This window comes from Scyliorhinus canicula, chromosome 10 (assembly GCF_902713615.1).
Source record: "Scyliorhinus canicula chromosome 10, sScyCan1.1, whole genome shotgun sequence".
NCBI lineage: Eukaryota > Metazoa > Chordata > Chondrichthyes > Carcharhiniformes > Scyliorhinidae > Scyliorhinus > Scyliorhinus canicula.
The window spans coordinates 122,258,699-122,277,117 of record NC_052155.1 but is presented as its reverse complement, the minus strand read 5'-3'; the positions used below and the strand labels follow the sequence as shown (position 1 = coordinate 122,277,117).

At 44.8% G+C, this 18,419-nt stretch overlaps 1 protein-coding gene across 1 annotated transcript in view; it reads right to left on the bottom strand.

Moving 5' to 3' along the window:
• Positions 1–4,431: 4,431 nt before the first annotated feature.
• The window catches only part of zc2hc1a (zinc finger, C2HC-type containing 1A), a 111,826-nt gene continuing 97,838 nt past the window's right edge, over positions 4,432–18,419 (bottom strand). Inside the window, exons 8-9 of the mRNA XM_038809669.1 lie at positions 6,842–6,955; positions 4,432–5,867 (exon numbers count right to left, since the gene is read on the bottom strand). Of these exons, the coding sequence (XP_038665597.1) occupies positions 5,708–5,867; positions 6,842–6,955 (274 nt within the window). The 3' untranslated portion in view covers positions 4,432–5,707. The remainder of the gene's footprint in view (positions 5,868–6,841; positions 6,956–18,419) is intronic.

Genomic DNA, 18,419 nt, shown 5'->3' with positions numbered 1-18,419 from the left:
AATTCAAGTTTGTATTGTACAGTAAATGCCTGAACCCATAGGAGCATTGACATAGAGAGGGATCTGGGCGTTCTAGTCCACGGTGCCATGAAAATGGGTGGATAAGGTGGTGAAGATGGCATACGGCATCCTTGCCTTCACAGGCCAGGGCATTGAGCACAAGAGTTGGTAAGTCATGTGACAGTTGTATAAAACTTTAGTGAGGCCACATTTGGAATATTGCATGCAATTCTGGTCGCCACACTACCAGAAGGACATGGATGTTTTGGAGAGTGCGCAAAGAATGTTTACCAGGATGTTGTCTGGTCTGGAGGGTGTTAGCTATGAGAAGTTGAATAAACTTGAATTGTTTTTGTTGGAAAGATGGAGGCTGAAGGGAGATCTGATTGAGGTCTACAAACTCACGAGAGGATAGACAGGGTGAATAGTCAGAAACCACCCAGGTGAAAGACACAATTACAAGAGAGCACAGGGTCAAGGTGAGAGGGGGAAAGTTTAGGGGAGATGTGCAGGGAACGTTTTTCACACAGAGGGTGGTGGGTGCCTGGAGCACGTTGCCAGCGGAGGTGGTGGAGGCAGGCACGATAGCAACGTTCAAGATGCATCTTGCTAGATGCAAGAACAGGTGGGTAATGGAGGGATTCAGATCATTTAAGCAATAAGTAGTAGGTCTAAATAGGAATCTGGATCGGCGCAGGCTTGGTGGGCCTAAAGACCTGTTCCTGTGCTGTAATGTTCTTTTGTAGCCCGGTGCCTGGTGAATACAGTGCAGACGTATTTAAATGAGTCGAATGGCTCGCTTTAACATGTTAATCTGGATCTTGCCTAGCGAGGGAGAGATCAAGATCTCAAAGTCTCGTTAAATCTCACGAGGCGTTGAGCGTCGTGAATCTATCAAGTGATTCAATGGCCTTGTCGCGTCACCAAGTCAAGACACGACGAGGCCATTGAACCGTATCCCTAATCTGTCCAATAACGGCGCCCCGATTTTAAAACAGTGCCCCCCTAGTTCTGAACTCACCCACAAGAAGAAACATATTTTTAGTGTCCACCTTGTCAATACCGCTCCGGAGCCTATATACGTCAATCAAGTCACCTTTCCAACCTACCCTCATAAGACCATCCCCATTCCAGGAGTTGTTGGGTTACGGGCATAGGGTGGATACGTGGGGTTGAGTAGGGTGATCATTGCTCGGCACAACATCGAGGGCCGAAGGGCCTGTTCTGTGCTGTACTGTTCTATGTTCTATAATTTGCAGCCTATTTTAAGGCCCAGGACCTGGAGACTAGTCAGCCCGCAGCTCCATCAGTTTGCTCAACACTGCTTCATGATTTTAATTTTACCAAGCTCTTCTCTCCCCTCCACCTCCCAATTTACAGCTAGTACTGAAATGTTTGAGTTTTCATTACAAATGTAATTACGGTGGTTTTTTGGAGGAATACTTGACTACATGTTTGATAAGTAAAAGAGGTTCTAAAGATTTTAAAACAATACTTAGTCAGAAGCTAAGCAGTGTAACATTCATACCATTTCGAGTAGTAAAATAAATTGGGCTTAAAGTGCACAGCTTTTCACATGAATAATTAATAAAATATTCCTAATGACTCTTACAATGTAAATTTGAGATATACCCACAACTAAAGCACAACGAGGAGGTCAAACAATTCATGGATTAATCATTCTCTCTTCCATTTTGAGAAGCATTAAAGCCTATCCTCATTCCTACTACAGAAAACCCAAACTTTTTGTCCTCTTATATTTTAAATTTGCAAATTTCAAACAGTTGATTTATACCAATTATAAAGCCAAAACAAACTCGGGCACAAATAGTCATTTGGAGAAAAAGTGTCAAATCTAAAGGAACATAATGGTCACAATCTGTTTCAAGAAAGGGGAACCAAGTTTCTTCTACCCCAAGTTACTACACGGAAACACCAGAATAATGTCGCCTCACATTCATCATAAACATTCCACTTTTATTAATTTCTCCCAGCCTCAAGTATAGGCTTTGGTGCCAAATTCCATATATAACTCTAGAAATCTGATTATTGCACTCCATGACAAGCGGATGCCAAAATCCTAAATAATCCTAAATGCAACAGTAGTAGACTCGCCAACTTTAAGGGCATTTGAGTGGTCACTAGATAGACATATGGATGAAAATGGAATAGTGTAGGTCAGATAGGCTTCAGATGGTTTCACAGGTCGGCGCAACATCGAGGGCCGAAGGGCCCGTACTGCGCTGTAGTGTTCTATATTAGCATGGAGACTTCCTCTGGCGTTTTATTAGCTTTAACTAAATCATATGGTGTAAATCAGCCCCTTCCAGCATTTTCACTTAATGGCAACATTTTGAGCTTGGTGTCTTGCCTGCCTCTGGGAGACTGGGAAGGGAAAAGGAAGGACAAAGAAATAGCTAAAAAAAAATACACTTGCAGCCTTATTAATGTGGAGTTTAATTTAGATTTGATTTAAAGAAAATGAGAAATGATTGCAGCAGCAGCACAACAGAATGTTTTGCCGAAAGCTCTGTGCCTCCATCTTCCTTCTGAAGTTATAAGCCTTCTTCTCACTGAAATCCAGAAATAATGCTAAACCAAAAAAAACCATAATTTTACAGTAAAATATGGTCTTTATTGTATGAATGGAAGATAATCATTCTGTACCAAAAATAGGTAATAAACAGTCCAATATCAGAGTACCAATCAATAAAATATTTCTGCCTTTTTTCGATGGGAGAGTGAAGTAAAAGAAGGGAAAGTGAAATTTGACACGTCTCTGTTAAGTGATTCAACTGTTCAAATTTAAAGACCATTTGGGCATTTACATTGGAAATTTTAACGGTTACATAGGTAGGTACAGGATAAAACAACCTGTAGTTATTTTGACAGTACCAAAAACTAAATACCAGTCTGTTTGCTGCTCCCTCAAATATTATTTATCCAACCACACTTCTTTCTTCTACCTTAACTATGCTGCACTGTCTATTTCTTTAGGCTCCTTTTGCAGTCCATTCAATTGTTCATTACCATCTATGTAAAGTACTTAAATCTAAACTGTCCAAGTACATTCCCTCTTCCAAGCCTGGGCATATAGGACCAGATTGTAGTTGTGGCAATCTCAAATTGACTGAGGTTAAATCAAATTATTTCATAAGGTCTTGTATAACATGACAAGAGAATGGTAAAAGTATTGAACTTTTTGTTTTTACTAAAGAAAATAATGGACACTTTATTTGTTCACTTATTCACGAGTGTAGCTTGAATAGAAAGAGAAAATAATTGACAATTCTAACAAGATGAAGCCCAAAGGCCTGGGTGGCATTCACCCACACACACTCTAGGAAATTAGGGAGATAGTAGAGGCACTGATGCATGCATGTGATGTCTATGTATATATGAATAGGGATATAGGGATATCCAATCCCTGCAAATGGGAGGAGGGAGTGAGGAGGGTTGGCATTCTTTCTCCAAATGCAGTAAAAGCATTTCTCCCGGAAACTTTCCTGATCTCCCTTCAGCATGGAAACCTGGCTGCTCACTGTCAAACCTGTGAAGGTTTCAAATTGCCAACTTGCCTCCTGGGAGAGGGGTGACTGATTTCAGACTTTTGAAATAGTAATCTCCGATCCAAACTCAACCAAATCGTTTCATGGGTATTAATAACAAGCCCATAAACACATTCTGGAATTTATCACACAAACCCTCTACTTTACCTTTTTTGTGGCCAGGTGTCTTTCCAACACATGCGTATAATAATTCATAAAGCAAAATCCTAGGGGTTTAAAACACAAATGTCATTTTGGTCCACTTAAAATGCTACCAACATACAATTTACAGGTTTTAGATGGAAGAGTGCAATAGAATCATAGAATACCTACAGTGCAGAAGGAGGCCAACTAGCCCATCGGGTTTGCACCGACCCTCTGAAGAAGCACTCCAATTAGGCCCACTCCCTGCCTTAACCCCGTAACCCTGTGCATTAATCATGGCCAATCCTGAGAGAGGGAACCACATCACCCAGAAGAAACCCATACAGACACGTGGAGGATGTGCAAACTTCCAGTCACCCAAGGTTGGAATTGAATCCGGGTGAACATGAGGCAGATTTAATGTCTTATGCAAGAAATGGCACAAAACGTCTGAGTGGAGCATACTCTCAAGGACAGCATTGACTTGTCAGCCTAGATTACATGCTCAAATCTTGGGAGTGATGTGCGAACCCACAACTTTTTGATTGAGAGAGTGCTACCACGGAGTCAAAGCCACCTTAAATAATTGCACCAATGTGAAAATATCAAATTAGCCCTTCCTTTTGAGCATTACTTGTGATTCTGGGATACTAAATTAATGAAGAAGCATGCAAATCATTAATGGTAAATATTTGCATAGAAGGAAGCCAATGTGGGAAAAGTCAACAAAATTTAAGAGTTTCAGAAAAATGTCTTACCTTTTATTTTATTCAAGAAAATTCACAGATTTTTGGATTTACTTTGCTTATTAGAAACAATTCACATGAAGCACTTTTTTCACATGAAATAAACGCAGGCGTGCACAGGTACCAACAAGATGATTGAATAATAACTCCAAAGCATAGATTTGATTACAATGCAAAACAATTGTGATTCAACAACATTAGCGAGTAAATGCCAGTTTTCCAGCACTGTATAACCTGTATCTGTATAATGCAGTTATCTTTTGAGACCAAACAAAGTTACCGTCCTGCTTGTCTCAATAATCTGCAAAATACTAAATCCTTTCAATAATTGTATATCACCTAAATGCTTAATTACTTCAAATCATTACAGAAACCATCACTACAAATTTCTAAAAAAAAAGGCCAGCTGTGGACATTTACCAACATAATTGGCTTTATACTGGTAACTGCCACATATATTTCAAATCCCAGTCATTTTGTTTATGCATAATTTTCGATAGGATGTTTTTGGTCATCATTCTATACAAACAATTTACATGTTTTTGCACTAGATTTAAGTTAATTAATAGATCCATGAGGTAATGTTTAAACTTCTTTGATTTCGAACATCATTTGTAAGGAAGCTCATTTAACTCTTATTCACTTTTCTTGTTACATTTATGGTATGTTCAGTTTTCACTGACCATCATATTTCCAATTGATTTGCCGAATTTATTTTGCACCCAATGAATAGCAGGTTTGCTATATTTGGAAGAAAGCTCAGTGCTTGGGAAAGCTTTACCCTCCAAGTAAACAGTTTAATTTCTTCATTATACTATTATTATTCAAATCACCAGGCACAAAGAGGTTGAGCTTTCCTTTTGCCTGCCTGGAGGAATTTTCTCTGTATTTCACAGTGAACACTTTCTGACCAGATGCTTTGCCTTTCTCAACTTATAAGATTCATGATAAAGGCACCAATCTGACTCTACTCAATTTTAGAGTAGTCAACTGTAAAGAAATCTAAGAACTTGCTGTAATCTGACTGGCATTTGTAAACAATGCAGAAATGAATAATTTGTAATAAAATTAATGTTCTGCACCATTTCATGTTTGTTATATTGTACAACAAGAAATTAAAGTACTCTTCTTCACAGGATGGATTTACTGTTGTGTAAATTTTTAACTAATAGTTGCTTAAACCTGATAATATTAAGCAGTGCAATGCTCAAATGGTATGAGCTTTGAAAATCGCCAGCATAATTTCCTTGACATATTTATATTGAATGATCAAAGGGTCACCCTCCTCACTCCACATTCACAACAGAACTTTGCGCATTCCACAGGATACTTGGTTCCACAGTCATGACAAAACCTCGACAGTTGTTGACTAGCTGAACTTCTAACAGTGATTCCATCACTGGTGTCTAAACCAGATTTCACACTATTCCTGGAAAAGAAAAGTATAACTTATTACAATGAAATGGCAGGAATTCAAGCTTTAAAAAAAAGCAATATTTCAAAATATCCAGTATTATTCAGAATTAAAAAATAGCAAATAATAATATAATATAATCTTGATTGTCACAAGTAGGCTTACATTAACACTGCAATGAAGTTACTGTGGAAAGCCCTCAGTCACCAGATTCCGGCACCTGTTTGGGTACAGGGGGAGAATTCAGAATGTCCAATTCACCTAACAGCACGTCTTTCGGGACTTGTGGGAGGAAACCGGAGCACCCGGAGGAAACCCACGCACACACAGGGAGAACGTGCAGACTCCACACAGACAGTGACCCAAGCCGGGAATCAAACCTGGGACCCTGGCGCTGTTAAGCAACAGTGCTAACACTGCGATGGACACTGCACCAAATCTATGTGCAAGTTTCAAAACAGATACATACCAATTCTTGAAATGTTATACTTGGTAAAAAAGACATCTCTAAATCACTCACTGTCTTGTCTTGAACATTTTAAAAAAATGCTTTTTAAAAAAAAATTGATGCCGAGTACAAATTCTATCCCTATTCAAAAACATTGTGGTGGTACAAGTGCAAAGGACAGAAGTAGTTCAACCACCACCTTCCCAGGGTAACTTGGGATAAGCAGTAAATGCCAACCTTACCAGAGATGCCCATATCTCACAAAAAAACAAATGGGGGAAAAATCCTTGAGGATTTCACCTGTAACACATTATAGCATTTGTTATCAAACCATAAAATGTATGTATTTTTTTTACCTCGCTAATATATTCAGAATTTCACAAATCCACTTCATGCAAAAAGTGAAATACTACAACTTCTAATTGAATCCCAAGTAAAAATCATGAGCTAAAGCTGAATTCTCATTGTACTTCATTCTGGAATAAAAAACCAGTTGAAATTGAACAGTTTCCTTCCTTTCAAGTTACAAACACTATATCACCTTATGTAATTTTCAGCATTGTAGGTCTTTTTGTTCACTGAGATTGTTCCAGCAACATTCCTAATTCCACTGGGAGGTGTGTGTGTTCGAGGCCTGATGTTACTGGACAAACTCCTGAAAATGAAATGTACAAACAAACAAAAAAGGTAAATTTCCCACAACTATTTATGAATAAATTATTTGAATCACGAGACTTCATATAGATAATATAAATATAAAAAACATTTGAGATATATAATACTGCTGCAGCTTTTTCACCAAATCTCAGCATCCTAGAATTCACAGGGCAGTTAAAAATCCCTTTACAATGCACAGTAAGCCAGCATTTTAGCTTCAGTGTAATAAGGACATGTTGAAATTGAGATTGCCAATTAAAATGGGCTATGTTAATGGCTTAGCAACCAGAGTTCCAAATACCCATGTGTGCTTTTATCTCAAATACCCATGTGTGTTGCAAGGCATTCATTACAACAGCATGGCTATAGTTTGAGGCAGATAAGGAAAACTCTTCCTTTGAGGACAGGAATCACAAACAAAGTGACAAATGTAAAATCAGAACTAACCCAGTTAAAATTAAGTGGAGGGAAAAATATAATGTGGAATACCATATTTGTAAAATTAAAAGTAGTATTTTATAAGGCAGATGTGCATCTAGTTGCAAAGTAAGAATATTAAAAGTAGTATGGCGGAGAAGGAAATTAGGATTAAAGATAGAACTGCCAAGACCAAAGATATTCCTCCGAGAGGGTACAGGACTGACATGTTGCTAGACAATGTCTAAGGAGCTATTTTTGGAGTTGTTCATGCTTTCATTGAACACCTGGAATGGAAAAGTATTTCATTTCCCTGTATTAGCATCCTTTACCCCGAAGAGCACAAAAAAGACACCAGAAAATAATGATGTTTTTGATTAATTCAAAAATAGATAATTTATGTTTATCAGCAAACCGTACATAAAGAGAGTAAACTGTGTTATATTTGAATTCTCCAGGATTCAGTAACAGATTTCACATAGTTAAGATGCTGCATGTCATACAAAATAAAAAAACTGACAAAATTCAGATTGATTTCATAAAAACATTAAGCCATTAAAAGTTTTTTTAAAAATTATATTTTAGTGCTCAGAATAAATATCTGCATAACAGGAAGTCAACTGTGCACAGCAGTGTACGAATAAGACATCCATGCGGAAAACCCAGTTCAGAAGCAATGGGTGACACGGTAGCACAGTGGTTAGCAGTATAGCTTCACAGCACCAGGATCCCAGGTTCGATTCCCAGCTGGGTCACTGTCTGTGCGGAGTCTGCACGTTCTCCCTGTGTCTGTGTGACTTTCCTCCGGGTGCTCCGGTTTTCCCACTAGTCCCGAAAGAAGCGCTGTTCGGTAATTTGGACATTCTGAATTCTCCCTCAGTGTACCCGAACAGGCGCCAGAATGTGGCGACTAGGGGCTTTCACAGAACTTCATTGCAGTCTTAATGCAAGTCTACTTGTGACAATAAAGATTATAGTTATTGGATATGCGCATACATTGTACAAAATATTACATAATCGCGTTGTCTGGGGCTTTAAAACTAGTTATTTTTCTCCCCAGTACCTGTGCCAATTACTCATGAGTAAATGCATGTAAACTATATGTAAATATAGTTGAACAATGAGTTAGAGAAAAAACTGATTTCTGCCTGTACCAACTTAGTACTGTATACCTCAGCAGAGCTAATATACGAGTGGGGATGAAGAAACAGATGTAAAACCCATTTTCTAGATTGGATTTAAATGACTGCTGGCCCAAATCTTCTGAGAAGCGGCAATCAATGTTGGATTGCTGTTCCTCTCCGACTTACTGCATCTCGACAGCTCTTTCATTTCGGGGCCGGGAGGGGGGGGGGGGGGGGGGAAGTCTTGAAGATTGGGCCATTAAGTTTGGAGTCTGGCCAAAAACAAATTCATAGAAGTCCAACTAGAGGCCATTTAGCCCATCCAATCTGCGCCAAACCTCTGAAGGAGCACGGTCTCTCCCAATCCCTGTAACCCCCCCACCTAACCTTCTGGACACGAATGGGCAATTTAGCATGGCCGATCCACCTTACCTGCACATCTTTGGACTGTGGAAAGAAACATGAGCACCCAGAGGAAACCCATACAGACATGGGGAGAAAAAAGTTGGAATCGAACCCAAGTCTCTCGTGCTGTGATGCAGTTGTGCTAACCGCTGTGCCACCATGTCAAATAGACTGAAATGAATGAAGTAGAGCTATTTGGGAAAGATTACAGAGAGCTCCCATCATGCATGGAATGGTATTCCAGCAAAACTAAGCTCCTTTAGGAGAGGAGAAAATGTCAAGACAATGGGAAACAAATAGATTAATCTTCCCTCCGTCTCCTTTAACCGGTCTCTGATTTAGAAAACAAAATTATTTTTTAAGAATTATTTTCACAGCGATTTCTTTGTTGGGACTTTCCAACTGGTTAGGTGGTAAACATAACAGCCCCACAGATCAAGAGTATTTCAGGTCCGATTCATCATCTATCCCAAGTTTCCATATGTCAATAGGTAAAGCTTTGGGTATTACAACTGGCAGTGCCAGGGAGTTTAACAGGGAGTTTAACAACAAGTTATATCTAACCATCTACAATCATGTCTCTTCGATTGCTCCAGACCATAGACTATATACATCATATATAATATAAATATAAAAAACATTTGAGATATGTGACCCAATTGGTCTGAGCCAGATTTTATGTACCACTTGAACTTCTTCTGACCCAGCTTGGTGAGCAAATTTAAACGTATCCTCAAAATAGTTTGTGAAGGCTCCAAACATGAGGAAAGACAGGAGACTACTAATTTGGTAACTATTTGTCTTGACTTAAAAAAATGAAAAGGTTCTTGTGACACACTGAAAACTACTTCATTGCAATGGTTCTTGTGACGCACTCTGAAAACTACTTCATTGCACCTAATTTGCAGCTGTACCAGAGTACATTTTGTGATTCATTCTTTGAGTGTGAATGTCCCAGTCAAGGGCAGCAACTACTGTCCACCCATAATTGCTGTTGCAAAGGTGCTGAACAACTTTCTTAAATTGTCGCAGTTTAACAGCCATTGAGTGAAGGGACTCCACCTCAAGAGTCCCAAATGTTCAACCCATTATTCTGAGGCTGAGACCCACTCATCCTAGACTCCACAACAGTCATTTTCAAAGTCAGGATCACAGTTGATCGTGGGTGGGTTATTAGGAGGATCGCAGCATTCTCAATCATCGGAAGAAGTGCGCAGGGGCCAAAATGCTGACCGTCCTGCGCATGCCTGCCCCATCAGCCAGATCTAGCAAAGCACAGATCTGAAGCCTCCTCCTGACATCAGAGTGCTGTCGCAGGACCAGATTTTTAAAAACATCGATGGAGTTTTTCCGTTAAGTGTCGGCAAAGAGCAGGCCACACGCCCAGACACTTACATCAAGTGCTCTAGCCGCACATTCAGAGGAAAGATTCCTCCATTTTGTACCTGCCAGCGAACAAGCAACAGGGCTGTGAAAAACTGAATATTGATCATTATATAATTAGTGAGAGCCAGAGTCACAAACAGGTTAGGATCTCACAACTGAATCTGCTGGAGAGAGCTTCGCAGGAGAGTCCACGGCAGGACAAAACAGTGTTGGTGTGAACTCCAGGGCCCGTGATGAACAACCCATTAAGAAGCTGGAATCGGAAATAAAGCAGTATAAAGATGATTTTTTGAGGTATGACTTTATTAATTGTGCCAATGCAAATCAGGATGCAACACCAAGTGGTGTTATATGCAGGAAAGTACTGGCAAATGAAAAATTAAAACCCTTAAAACTTCAAAGCCATTTGAAGGCAGAGCAAATTAGAGGACAAACCTCTAAAACAAAAAGAAAACAATATTTAAACTTCTAGCTCTAACACTAACAAATTACATGCAGTTTCTCAACCTTAACACAAAATTTCCATCATACATGAACATGCAGCTCCCTTGTTCCATTATCACAGCAATTTTTACAAAGCAATTTTTCTTCTGTTAGGGACATTGGTCAAAATCCTTTTCAAAGCCTGCCTTGCTGGCATGACTTCTCTGCTCTGTAGCCGTTCAAAACAGCATTTCCTGTGTGTGTGTGTCTCTCTCTCTAAGCTCCGCCGGCCCCACAAATAAAGGTTCTCCCTGGAGGTGGCCAGACTTGAATCCGTTATGGTCCTCTGGGCTGTTGGGTTTCCCACACCTGTTTCTGCAAACGAACAGAGTTGTGCCATTCATATGCAACTAAGCTTCCATTGATGGACAAATAAGCCGTCATACTGCGTGATGTGCTTATCAAACTAGGTTGTCCTGAAGGGCAATGGATCTTGGGTGGATCATCCTGGCTGAACCGGGGCTTCTTGTGCATTCCCACCAACTAGGTTAAGTCTGAATGGGACAAGGTAACTCAGGCTGTGGGTGTATCCCTTGGAGTCTGCTGCTGGAAATCTTTTCCTTCAGTCTGTTTAACCGTAAATCTCTTGCTACATCTTGGACCCCATTGCAAGACCCAAGTTCCCAATATCTTCCTATCATGACACCACACAACGTCACTCAAGGCCGAATTGAACCTGGTTCCCTGGCGCTATGAGGCAGCAGTGCTAACCACTGTCCCTGCCTCTCTTTACCGTTCTCTCTCTACCTTCCACCCAAATTCTCTTCCACTCCCTTTCTACCAGACTCTCTTCCCCTACCACACACAACACCCTCCCTCCCCCAAACTCTCTGCCTCACTCTCTCCCCCCACGCCCTCCGCCTCCCACTTGCTTTCCCTCCCACACCCTCCCTCTCATACTCTCCTCTTTCCCTCCGTCCTATTCTCCATCCCATGTTCCCCAGTTCCCCACGTTCTCTTCCCATCTCTCTCCCAGACTCTCCCCCTTCCAACAATCTACCCCCTCCGCCCTCACTCTCTTGTCCCTCCCCTTCCTCCCGCATTCTCTCCATCCCCCTTCTTTTGACATTCTCTTCCCTTCCCTTTCACTCCAACACTTCCCCCCTCCCTTCCACCCCACACTCTTCCAGCCTTTACTATCGCTCCTTTCCCTCGTTCTCAGTCTCTCGCTCTCTCCTCCTTACGCACTCTCCATCCTCCCTCTCGGTACCCACTCTCCATCCCAGGCCCTCTCCTCTCCCACACTCTCTCCCTCCCACCCACACCCTCTCCTATTTCTAAAGTTCCCTCCTATTCTCTCTCGGCTCATGAACTATTCTAGAATTCAAGAAATTCTGGAAGATCAAAACCAATGCATCCACTATTTTTGTAGCCACCTCTTAAAAAATCCGAGGACGCAGGTCATCAGGTCCAGGGAATATATTGTCACTTAGATCTATTAATTTCCGAGAACTCACTACACCTTTGGTTCCTCATTATTTGCAACATTTTGTCCGTCTGCCACAGTGAAGACAGATACAAAAAGTAACCGTTTAATACTCACCTGCCTCCGCCTCAAATGGAACCATGTTTCCTTTCACTAATCTTTTCCTAGTTACATACCCTCAGAAATGCTTTCAATCTTTTTAGGTTCATGCAAGGCTATTCTCATGTCATCAATTTCTTGGTCCGCCTTTGATGAATTCTAAAATCCTTCCAGGCTCACTACTCTGGGGCGAAATTCTCCGACCCCCAGCAGGGTCGGAGAATCACCTGGGGCCGCCGAAAATCCCGCCCCCGCCGTGGCAGAGATTCTCCGCCACCCGGGAAGTGGCGGGGGCAGGAATCTCGCCACTCCGACCGGCGAGGCCCCTACAGTGATTCCCCGGCCCGGATGGGCCGAAGTCCCGCCGCTGGGAGGCCTCTCCCGCCACCGAGGTTTGAACCACCTCTGTAACGGCGGGATCAGCGGTGCGAGCGGGCCCCCGGGGTCCTGGGCGGGGCGAGGGGCGATCGAACCCCGGGGGGTGCCCCCATGGTGGCCTGGCCCGCGATCGGGGCCCCCCGCTAAGACTCCGGGCCAGCGCCGTGGCGGCACTCCACATCGCGCATGCGCCGGCAGTGACGTCAACGGCCAGCTGCCGCTGACATCACTGCCGGCGCATGCGCCGACCGGCGAAAGCCTTTCGGCCAGCCCCGCTGCCGGGGGCGCCGGTGTTTTGCGCCAGTCGTCTGGTGCCAACTGCTCCGGCGCGGGGCTTGCCCCCAAAGGTGGGGAGAATTCCCCACCTTTGGGGAGGCCCGACCCGAGTGGTTGGCGCCACTCCCCTACTCCGGGACCCTCCGTCACGCCGGGTAGGGAAGAATGCCGCCCCTGTTTGGCAACATTATATGTTTCTTTGTTTTATCGCTTTAAAACTTTAAATCACTATTGACCACTTCTTTGGAGGGTTTATATGCCTGAAAGACTAGATATTTGCGGCAAATTATGCATTAATTCTTTAAATGCTGATCATTCCTCGTCTCCAGTCGCATGCGCGGCTGACGTCACGACGGTTGACAGCTCAAACCCACGCATGTGGCCGTCTTCCCCTCCGCTGCCCCGCAAGGCGTGGCGGCTTGATCTTGCGAGGCGGCAGAGGGGAAAAGAGTGCATCACTTTGAGACGCCAGCCCGACGATCGGTGGGCACCGATCGCAGGCCAGTCCCCTCCCAAGGCCGTGGTGCTCACTCCCCTCTCCACCCCCCACAAGCTTCAAATGGGCCTTTGGCGCCCATGTTCACGACTGCAGCGACCAGGTGTGGTTGCCGCCGTCGTGAAACGGTCGCGAACGGCAGGCCGCTCGGCCCATCCGGGTCGGAGAATCACCGGTCACCGTGAAAAACGCCGATTCTTCTGAGCGGGGGGGGGGGGGGGGGGGGGGAATCACGGGGGAGCGTGAAATGAGTCGCCCGGCCCTCCCGCGATTCTCCCACCCGGCGTGGGGAGCGGAGAATCACGCCCTTGGTGTGTCCAATCTGAATGAAGATTGAAACCATTACTGTTTTGCCTCTACTAAATGCACAACATAAAATACAAGATCTTTCTTTCTTTTAATAGCTTGACTCTGTGCCCTCTGTTCGATTCTTGCAATTTAATCATGCCTTCATTACTTTATCATCTAAACAACTGCATGTCCAAATATGATCAACTCTCAAATGCCTTCTTTCTAGAATGTGAAGTAGAATATTTTCCAGTCATTCTTGCAACTTAGAATTTTTTGATTAGGGGAAGGCCTGTTTTATTAAAATAAGGCACGATCTGGCCAAAGTAAACTGGGAACGGGTAAATCTGGGCATATATACTCGGTGGGGGGTGGGGGCATGTACAAAATGGAATTGGTGAGAGAAAAGGTCCGACATGTTCTATTTAGGATGAAATGTAGGAGTAACAAGCCCAGAGAACCCAGGATGTCTTGGAATATTCAGGACTGGATAGGAAGGGAGATGATTTTAACAGGAAGGGAGCAATCTACAGATGCCCTCAATGAGTATAGAAAGTGCAGGGGGATATCAAAAAAGCAATTAGGAGAGCAAAGAGGAGGCATTAAAAAAAGCACTGGTGGGTAAGTGTAAGGTATATTTGTGCAGCTGCTTCTAGCTCTGACTAAGGAGGGCGATGGGGGTGGCGGTTTAGATAACATTTAGGTTAGCAACAGTACTGTGAGTGGGCAGCTATGTAACCCGCCCAAGGCCATTGCGCGCGGAACAACCTTTATCAGTGTGTGTAACTTGAGGCTCGGCAGAATGCGCCTTCTCCAGCCATAACTCAGGATTGTAACACGTACAGCCATCTAAGTAAAAAAAAACTATCTACTTGATTGAAGCCTTACTGTGTCGACTCACTCATTGAACTGAGATTTAGCCTAACAGTAAGACATGGGAAAGTCCCGGACTTCCGATGGCAGCCATGAGCTGAACGGTCGCACAAAAGGTGCCCGTCTCTACGATCTTCTGATTAGACCATCTAACCCCTCCAAACGGGCACCAACGGTCCATCCACCGTTTAAACAGGATGCCTGGTACTTGGCCAGGTCTGCTCCAATGTCCAAGCGGGTGGTATGTCCTTCCCACTTGCAGGAGCGAGTGTTCTTCGTCCACCTCAGGATCCACTCTCATGGAATCTCTGGAGCCTCCCCATCATTGCCCATGGTGGTCCCCCTGACTTGGATCTCTGTCGGAATAACCTATGTGTCCGCTCTACCTCCAAAACCGCACTGTTTAAGAGTAAGGTGTGGTTTGGTGTGCTGTCCCCGGGCAAATTATGAGTCACATATCGGGCAAAGAGCACTTGCCGGAGGACGCAAATGAGTTCAAATTAAATGTGGATTTCAACAATCCAGGGGGGGAATGGGGTAATTGTTCTTGGGGAGTGGGGGAAAAGGAGAATCAGACAGGGAGGTTACAATAGAACCCGGTTCTAGAGGGGAGCTGCTATACTAGCGAGCGAGCTGGTGCACGGGAGTCGGGGGTGGGGGGCAAAAAATTCCTGACCTTGACTCCACCACCTCATCATGGGGGCAACCAACTTTATGTAGCAGATGGTGGGGGGGTAGATCTGTGTCGATTCAACCACCCACAGGAGAATGGGTTCTCCGTCTTCTCCCATGTACACAAAGCCTATTCACGCGTAAACCCTCCCCAACCCCTGTTTTTGACATCACCTTATCCTGCAGTCCCCTTAGAGGGAGGCGAGGGAAGCTTGGAACCTGCCTCCCTACAAAGTCCCACACCTGCAGCTAGCAAAATCCGTTCGCATCTGGTAACTCAACTCAAACTCCTTCTCTAATCTCTCTAGGCTCGGATAACCCTCTTCAATGAAGAGATCACCAAATCTCTCAATCCCTGCCCGCTGCCACCTCCTAAAGCCCCCGTCCAGTCCTCCCAGAACAAAACGGTGGTGGTCACAGATCGGTGACCACACCAACACCCCCACCAGTCTCATGTGCTGCCTCCACTGCCCCCACATCCTCAGGGCTGCCACTACCACTGGGCTTCTGGAGTACCGAGTCGGCGAGAACGGCAGAGGTGCCGTTAACAAAGCCTCCAAACCCGTACCCTTACAGGATGCAGTCTCCAGTCGCTCTGACACTGACCCCTCCCCTCTACCCACTTCCTAACCATTGATATATTCGCCGCCCAGTAATAATTAATAAAATTCGGAAGGGCCAAGCCCCCCTTCCAAAAGGACCTTCCTCACCCTCTGGGCCTTACCAGCCCATACAAAACCCGAGATCACTAGGTTTATCTTCCTGAAAAATGCCTTAGAGATAAAAATTGGAAGATATTGAAACACAAATAGCAATCTCGGGCGGACTGTCATCTTCACAGGCTATACCCTCCCCGCCAATGACAGCGGAAGCATGTCCCATCTGTGGAAATCCCTTTTCATTTGCTCCACTGCCCTGCCCAAATTTAACTTATGGCGCTGACACCAGTCCCTTGCCATCTGAATCCCCAGGTACCCAAAACTCCTTCCCACTTTAAATGGTAACTCCCTCAGTCTCCTCTCCTGTCCCCGTGCCTGAATCGCGAACACCTCACTCTTACCCATGTTTCATTTGTAGCCCGAGAACCAACCAAATTCCTCCAATATCACCAAGATCCCAGCCATTCCCCCCCTACGGGTCTATTATGTAAATGGAGCAAGTCATCCGCGTAGAGTGAAACCCTGTGCTCCATGCCCCCTCTCACTATCCCCTGCCAGATGTTCGATGACCTAAGCGCCATTGCCAAGGACTCTATGGCCAGGACAAACAGTAGTGGGGAGAATGTCCCCCTGTCTTGTCCCCCTACACAAACTAAAATGTTCTGATCGAACCCGGTTGGTCCTTACATTCGCCACCGGTGCCTGACCCAGTCAACTAATCCCTGCCCGAACCCAAACCTTCCCGGTATATCCCAAAGGTACTTCCACTCTACCTGCTCAAAGGCCTTATCTACATCCATGGCTACCACCACCTCGACCTTGCGCCCCTCCACTGGTATCATTATCACATTTAAGAGCCGTCTAATGTTGGACGTCAGGTGATGTCCCTTGACAAACCCAGTCTGGTCGCCCGCATCACCTCAGGGACACAATCCTCTATGCGCATGGCCAAGATCTTTGCCAACAATTTTGCATATACATTTAAGAGAGAGATTGGCCGATACGATCCACAGTTCTCTGGATCCTTATCCCGCTTCAGAATAAGGGAAATCGATGGCTGTGATAACTTTGGGGGGAGCACTTCCAGCTCCTAGGACTCATTAAAAGCCTTTACCAGGAGCGGCCCCAGCAGCCCGGAAAACTTTTTAAAGAACTCGACCAGGTATCCATCAGGTCCCAGAACCTTGCCCGTTTACATCGCCGCCAATCCCCCTATAATCTCCCCAAGCCCAACTGGGCCTCCCAAGCCTTCCACCAACTCCAAGAATCGCTTCATGCCCTCCTCCCCGGCTGGGGGTTCCCATTTGTATAGTCTGTTATAGAATTCCAGAAAGACATAATTCACCCCCGCCGGATCCATAACCACCTTACCCCCTGATTCCTTTACTTTCCCAATTTCTCTCGCAATCTCCTGCTTCCTCAGCTGATGCGCCAACATCCTGCTGGCTTTTTCCCCAAATTCATACACCGCCCCCTTCACCCTCCTCAGCTGACCCTCCGCCTTACCTGTGGACAGGAGCCCAAATTCCATTTCCCCTCACCCGGAGATTCCACATACCCCCTGTTCACCTGTAAAAGTTCGCCTACCAGCCTGTCCAACTCCACCCGTTCAGCCTTCTCCTTATGGGCCCAAATCAAAATGAGTTCCCCCCTGGTAACCGCCTTCAGTGCCTCCCACACCATCCCTGCCGAGATCTCACCCATATCGTTGATCCTTATGTATCCCCGAATGGCCTCCCTCACCCGTTCATACACCTCGTCCTCCACTAGCAGCCCTACATCTAACCACATTAGGGCCACTGGGCCTTTCCTTTGCTCACGTCTACCCAGTGTGAGGTGTGGTCTGACACCACAATTTCTGAATATTCAGTATCCACCACCTCAACCAGCAGCATTCTGTCCAGCACAAAGAAATCTATCCGGGAGTACTCCTTATGCACATGGGAGTAGAATTAAAACTCCTTACTCCTTGGCCTCCCAAATCTCCACGGGTCCACCCCTCCCATGCGCGCCATAAACCCCCGTAGCTCTTTTGCCATAGCCGACACCTTACCGGACCTGGGACTCGACTGGTCCAGTCTCGGATCCAGGACCGTGTTAAAGTCTCCCCTCATAATCAGTCGATGTGAATCCAGGTCCGGGATCTTCCCTAGCACCCTTCTAACGAACTCGACATCATCCCAGTTTGGTGCATATATATTCACCAATACCACGGCCATTCCCTCCAGCTTCCCACTAACCATGATGAATGTGGTGGTATGATTAGCATAGCTGCCTGCCATTGGTGCAGAACACCGGCTTACCATTGGCCCTGGTCGGTCATGTGCCTCTCGACCGGTTGGTTGAGACCAGTCATGTGACGGCTCCCCGATTGGTCGCGAGGCTGAGTTAACCCCGCCTGCAGGGCGGGGTATAAATACCCAGTACTCCCGGCGGTCGTCCTTCTACTGTAATCGACTGCAGGGCTTAACATCTAGTAT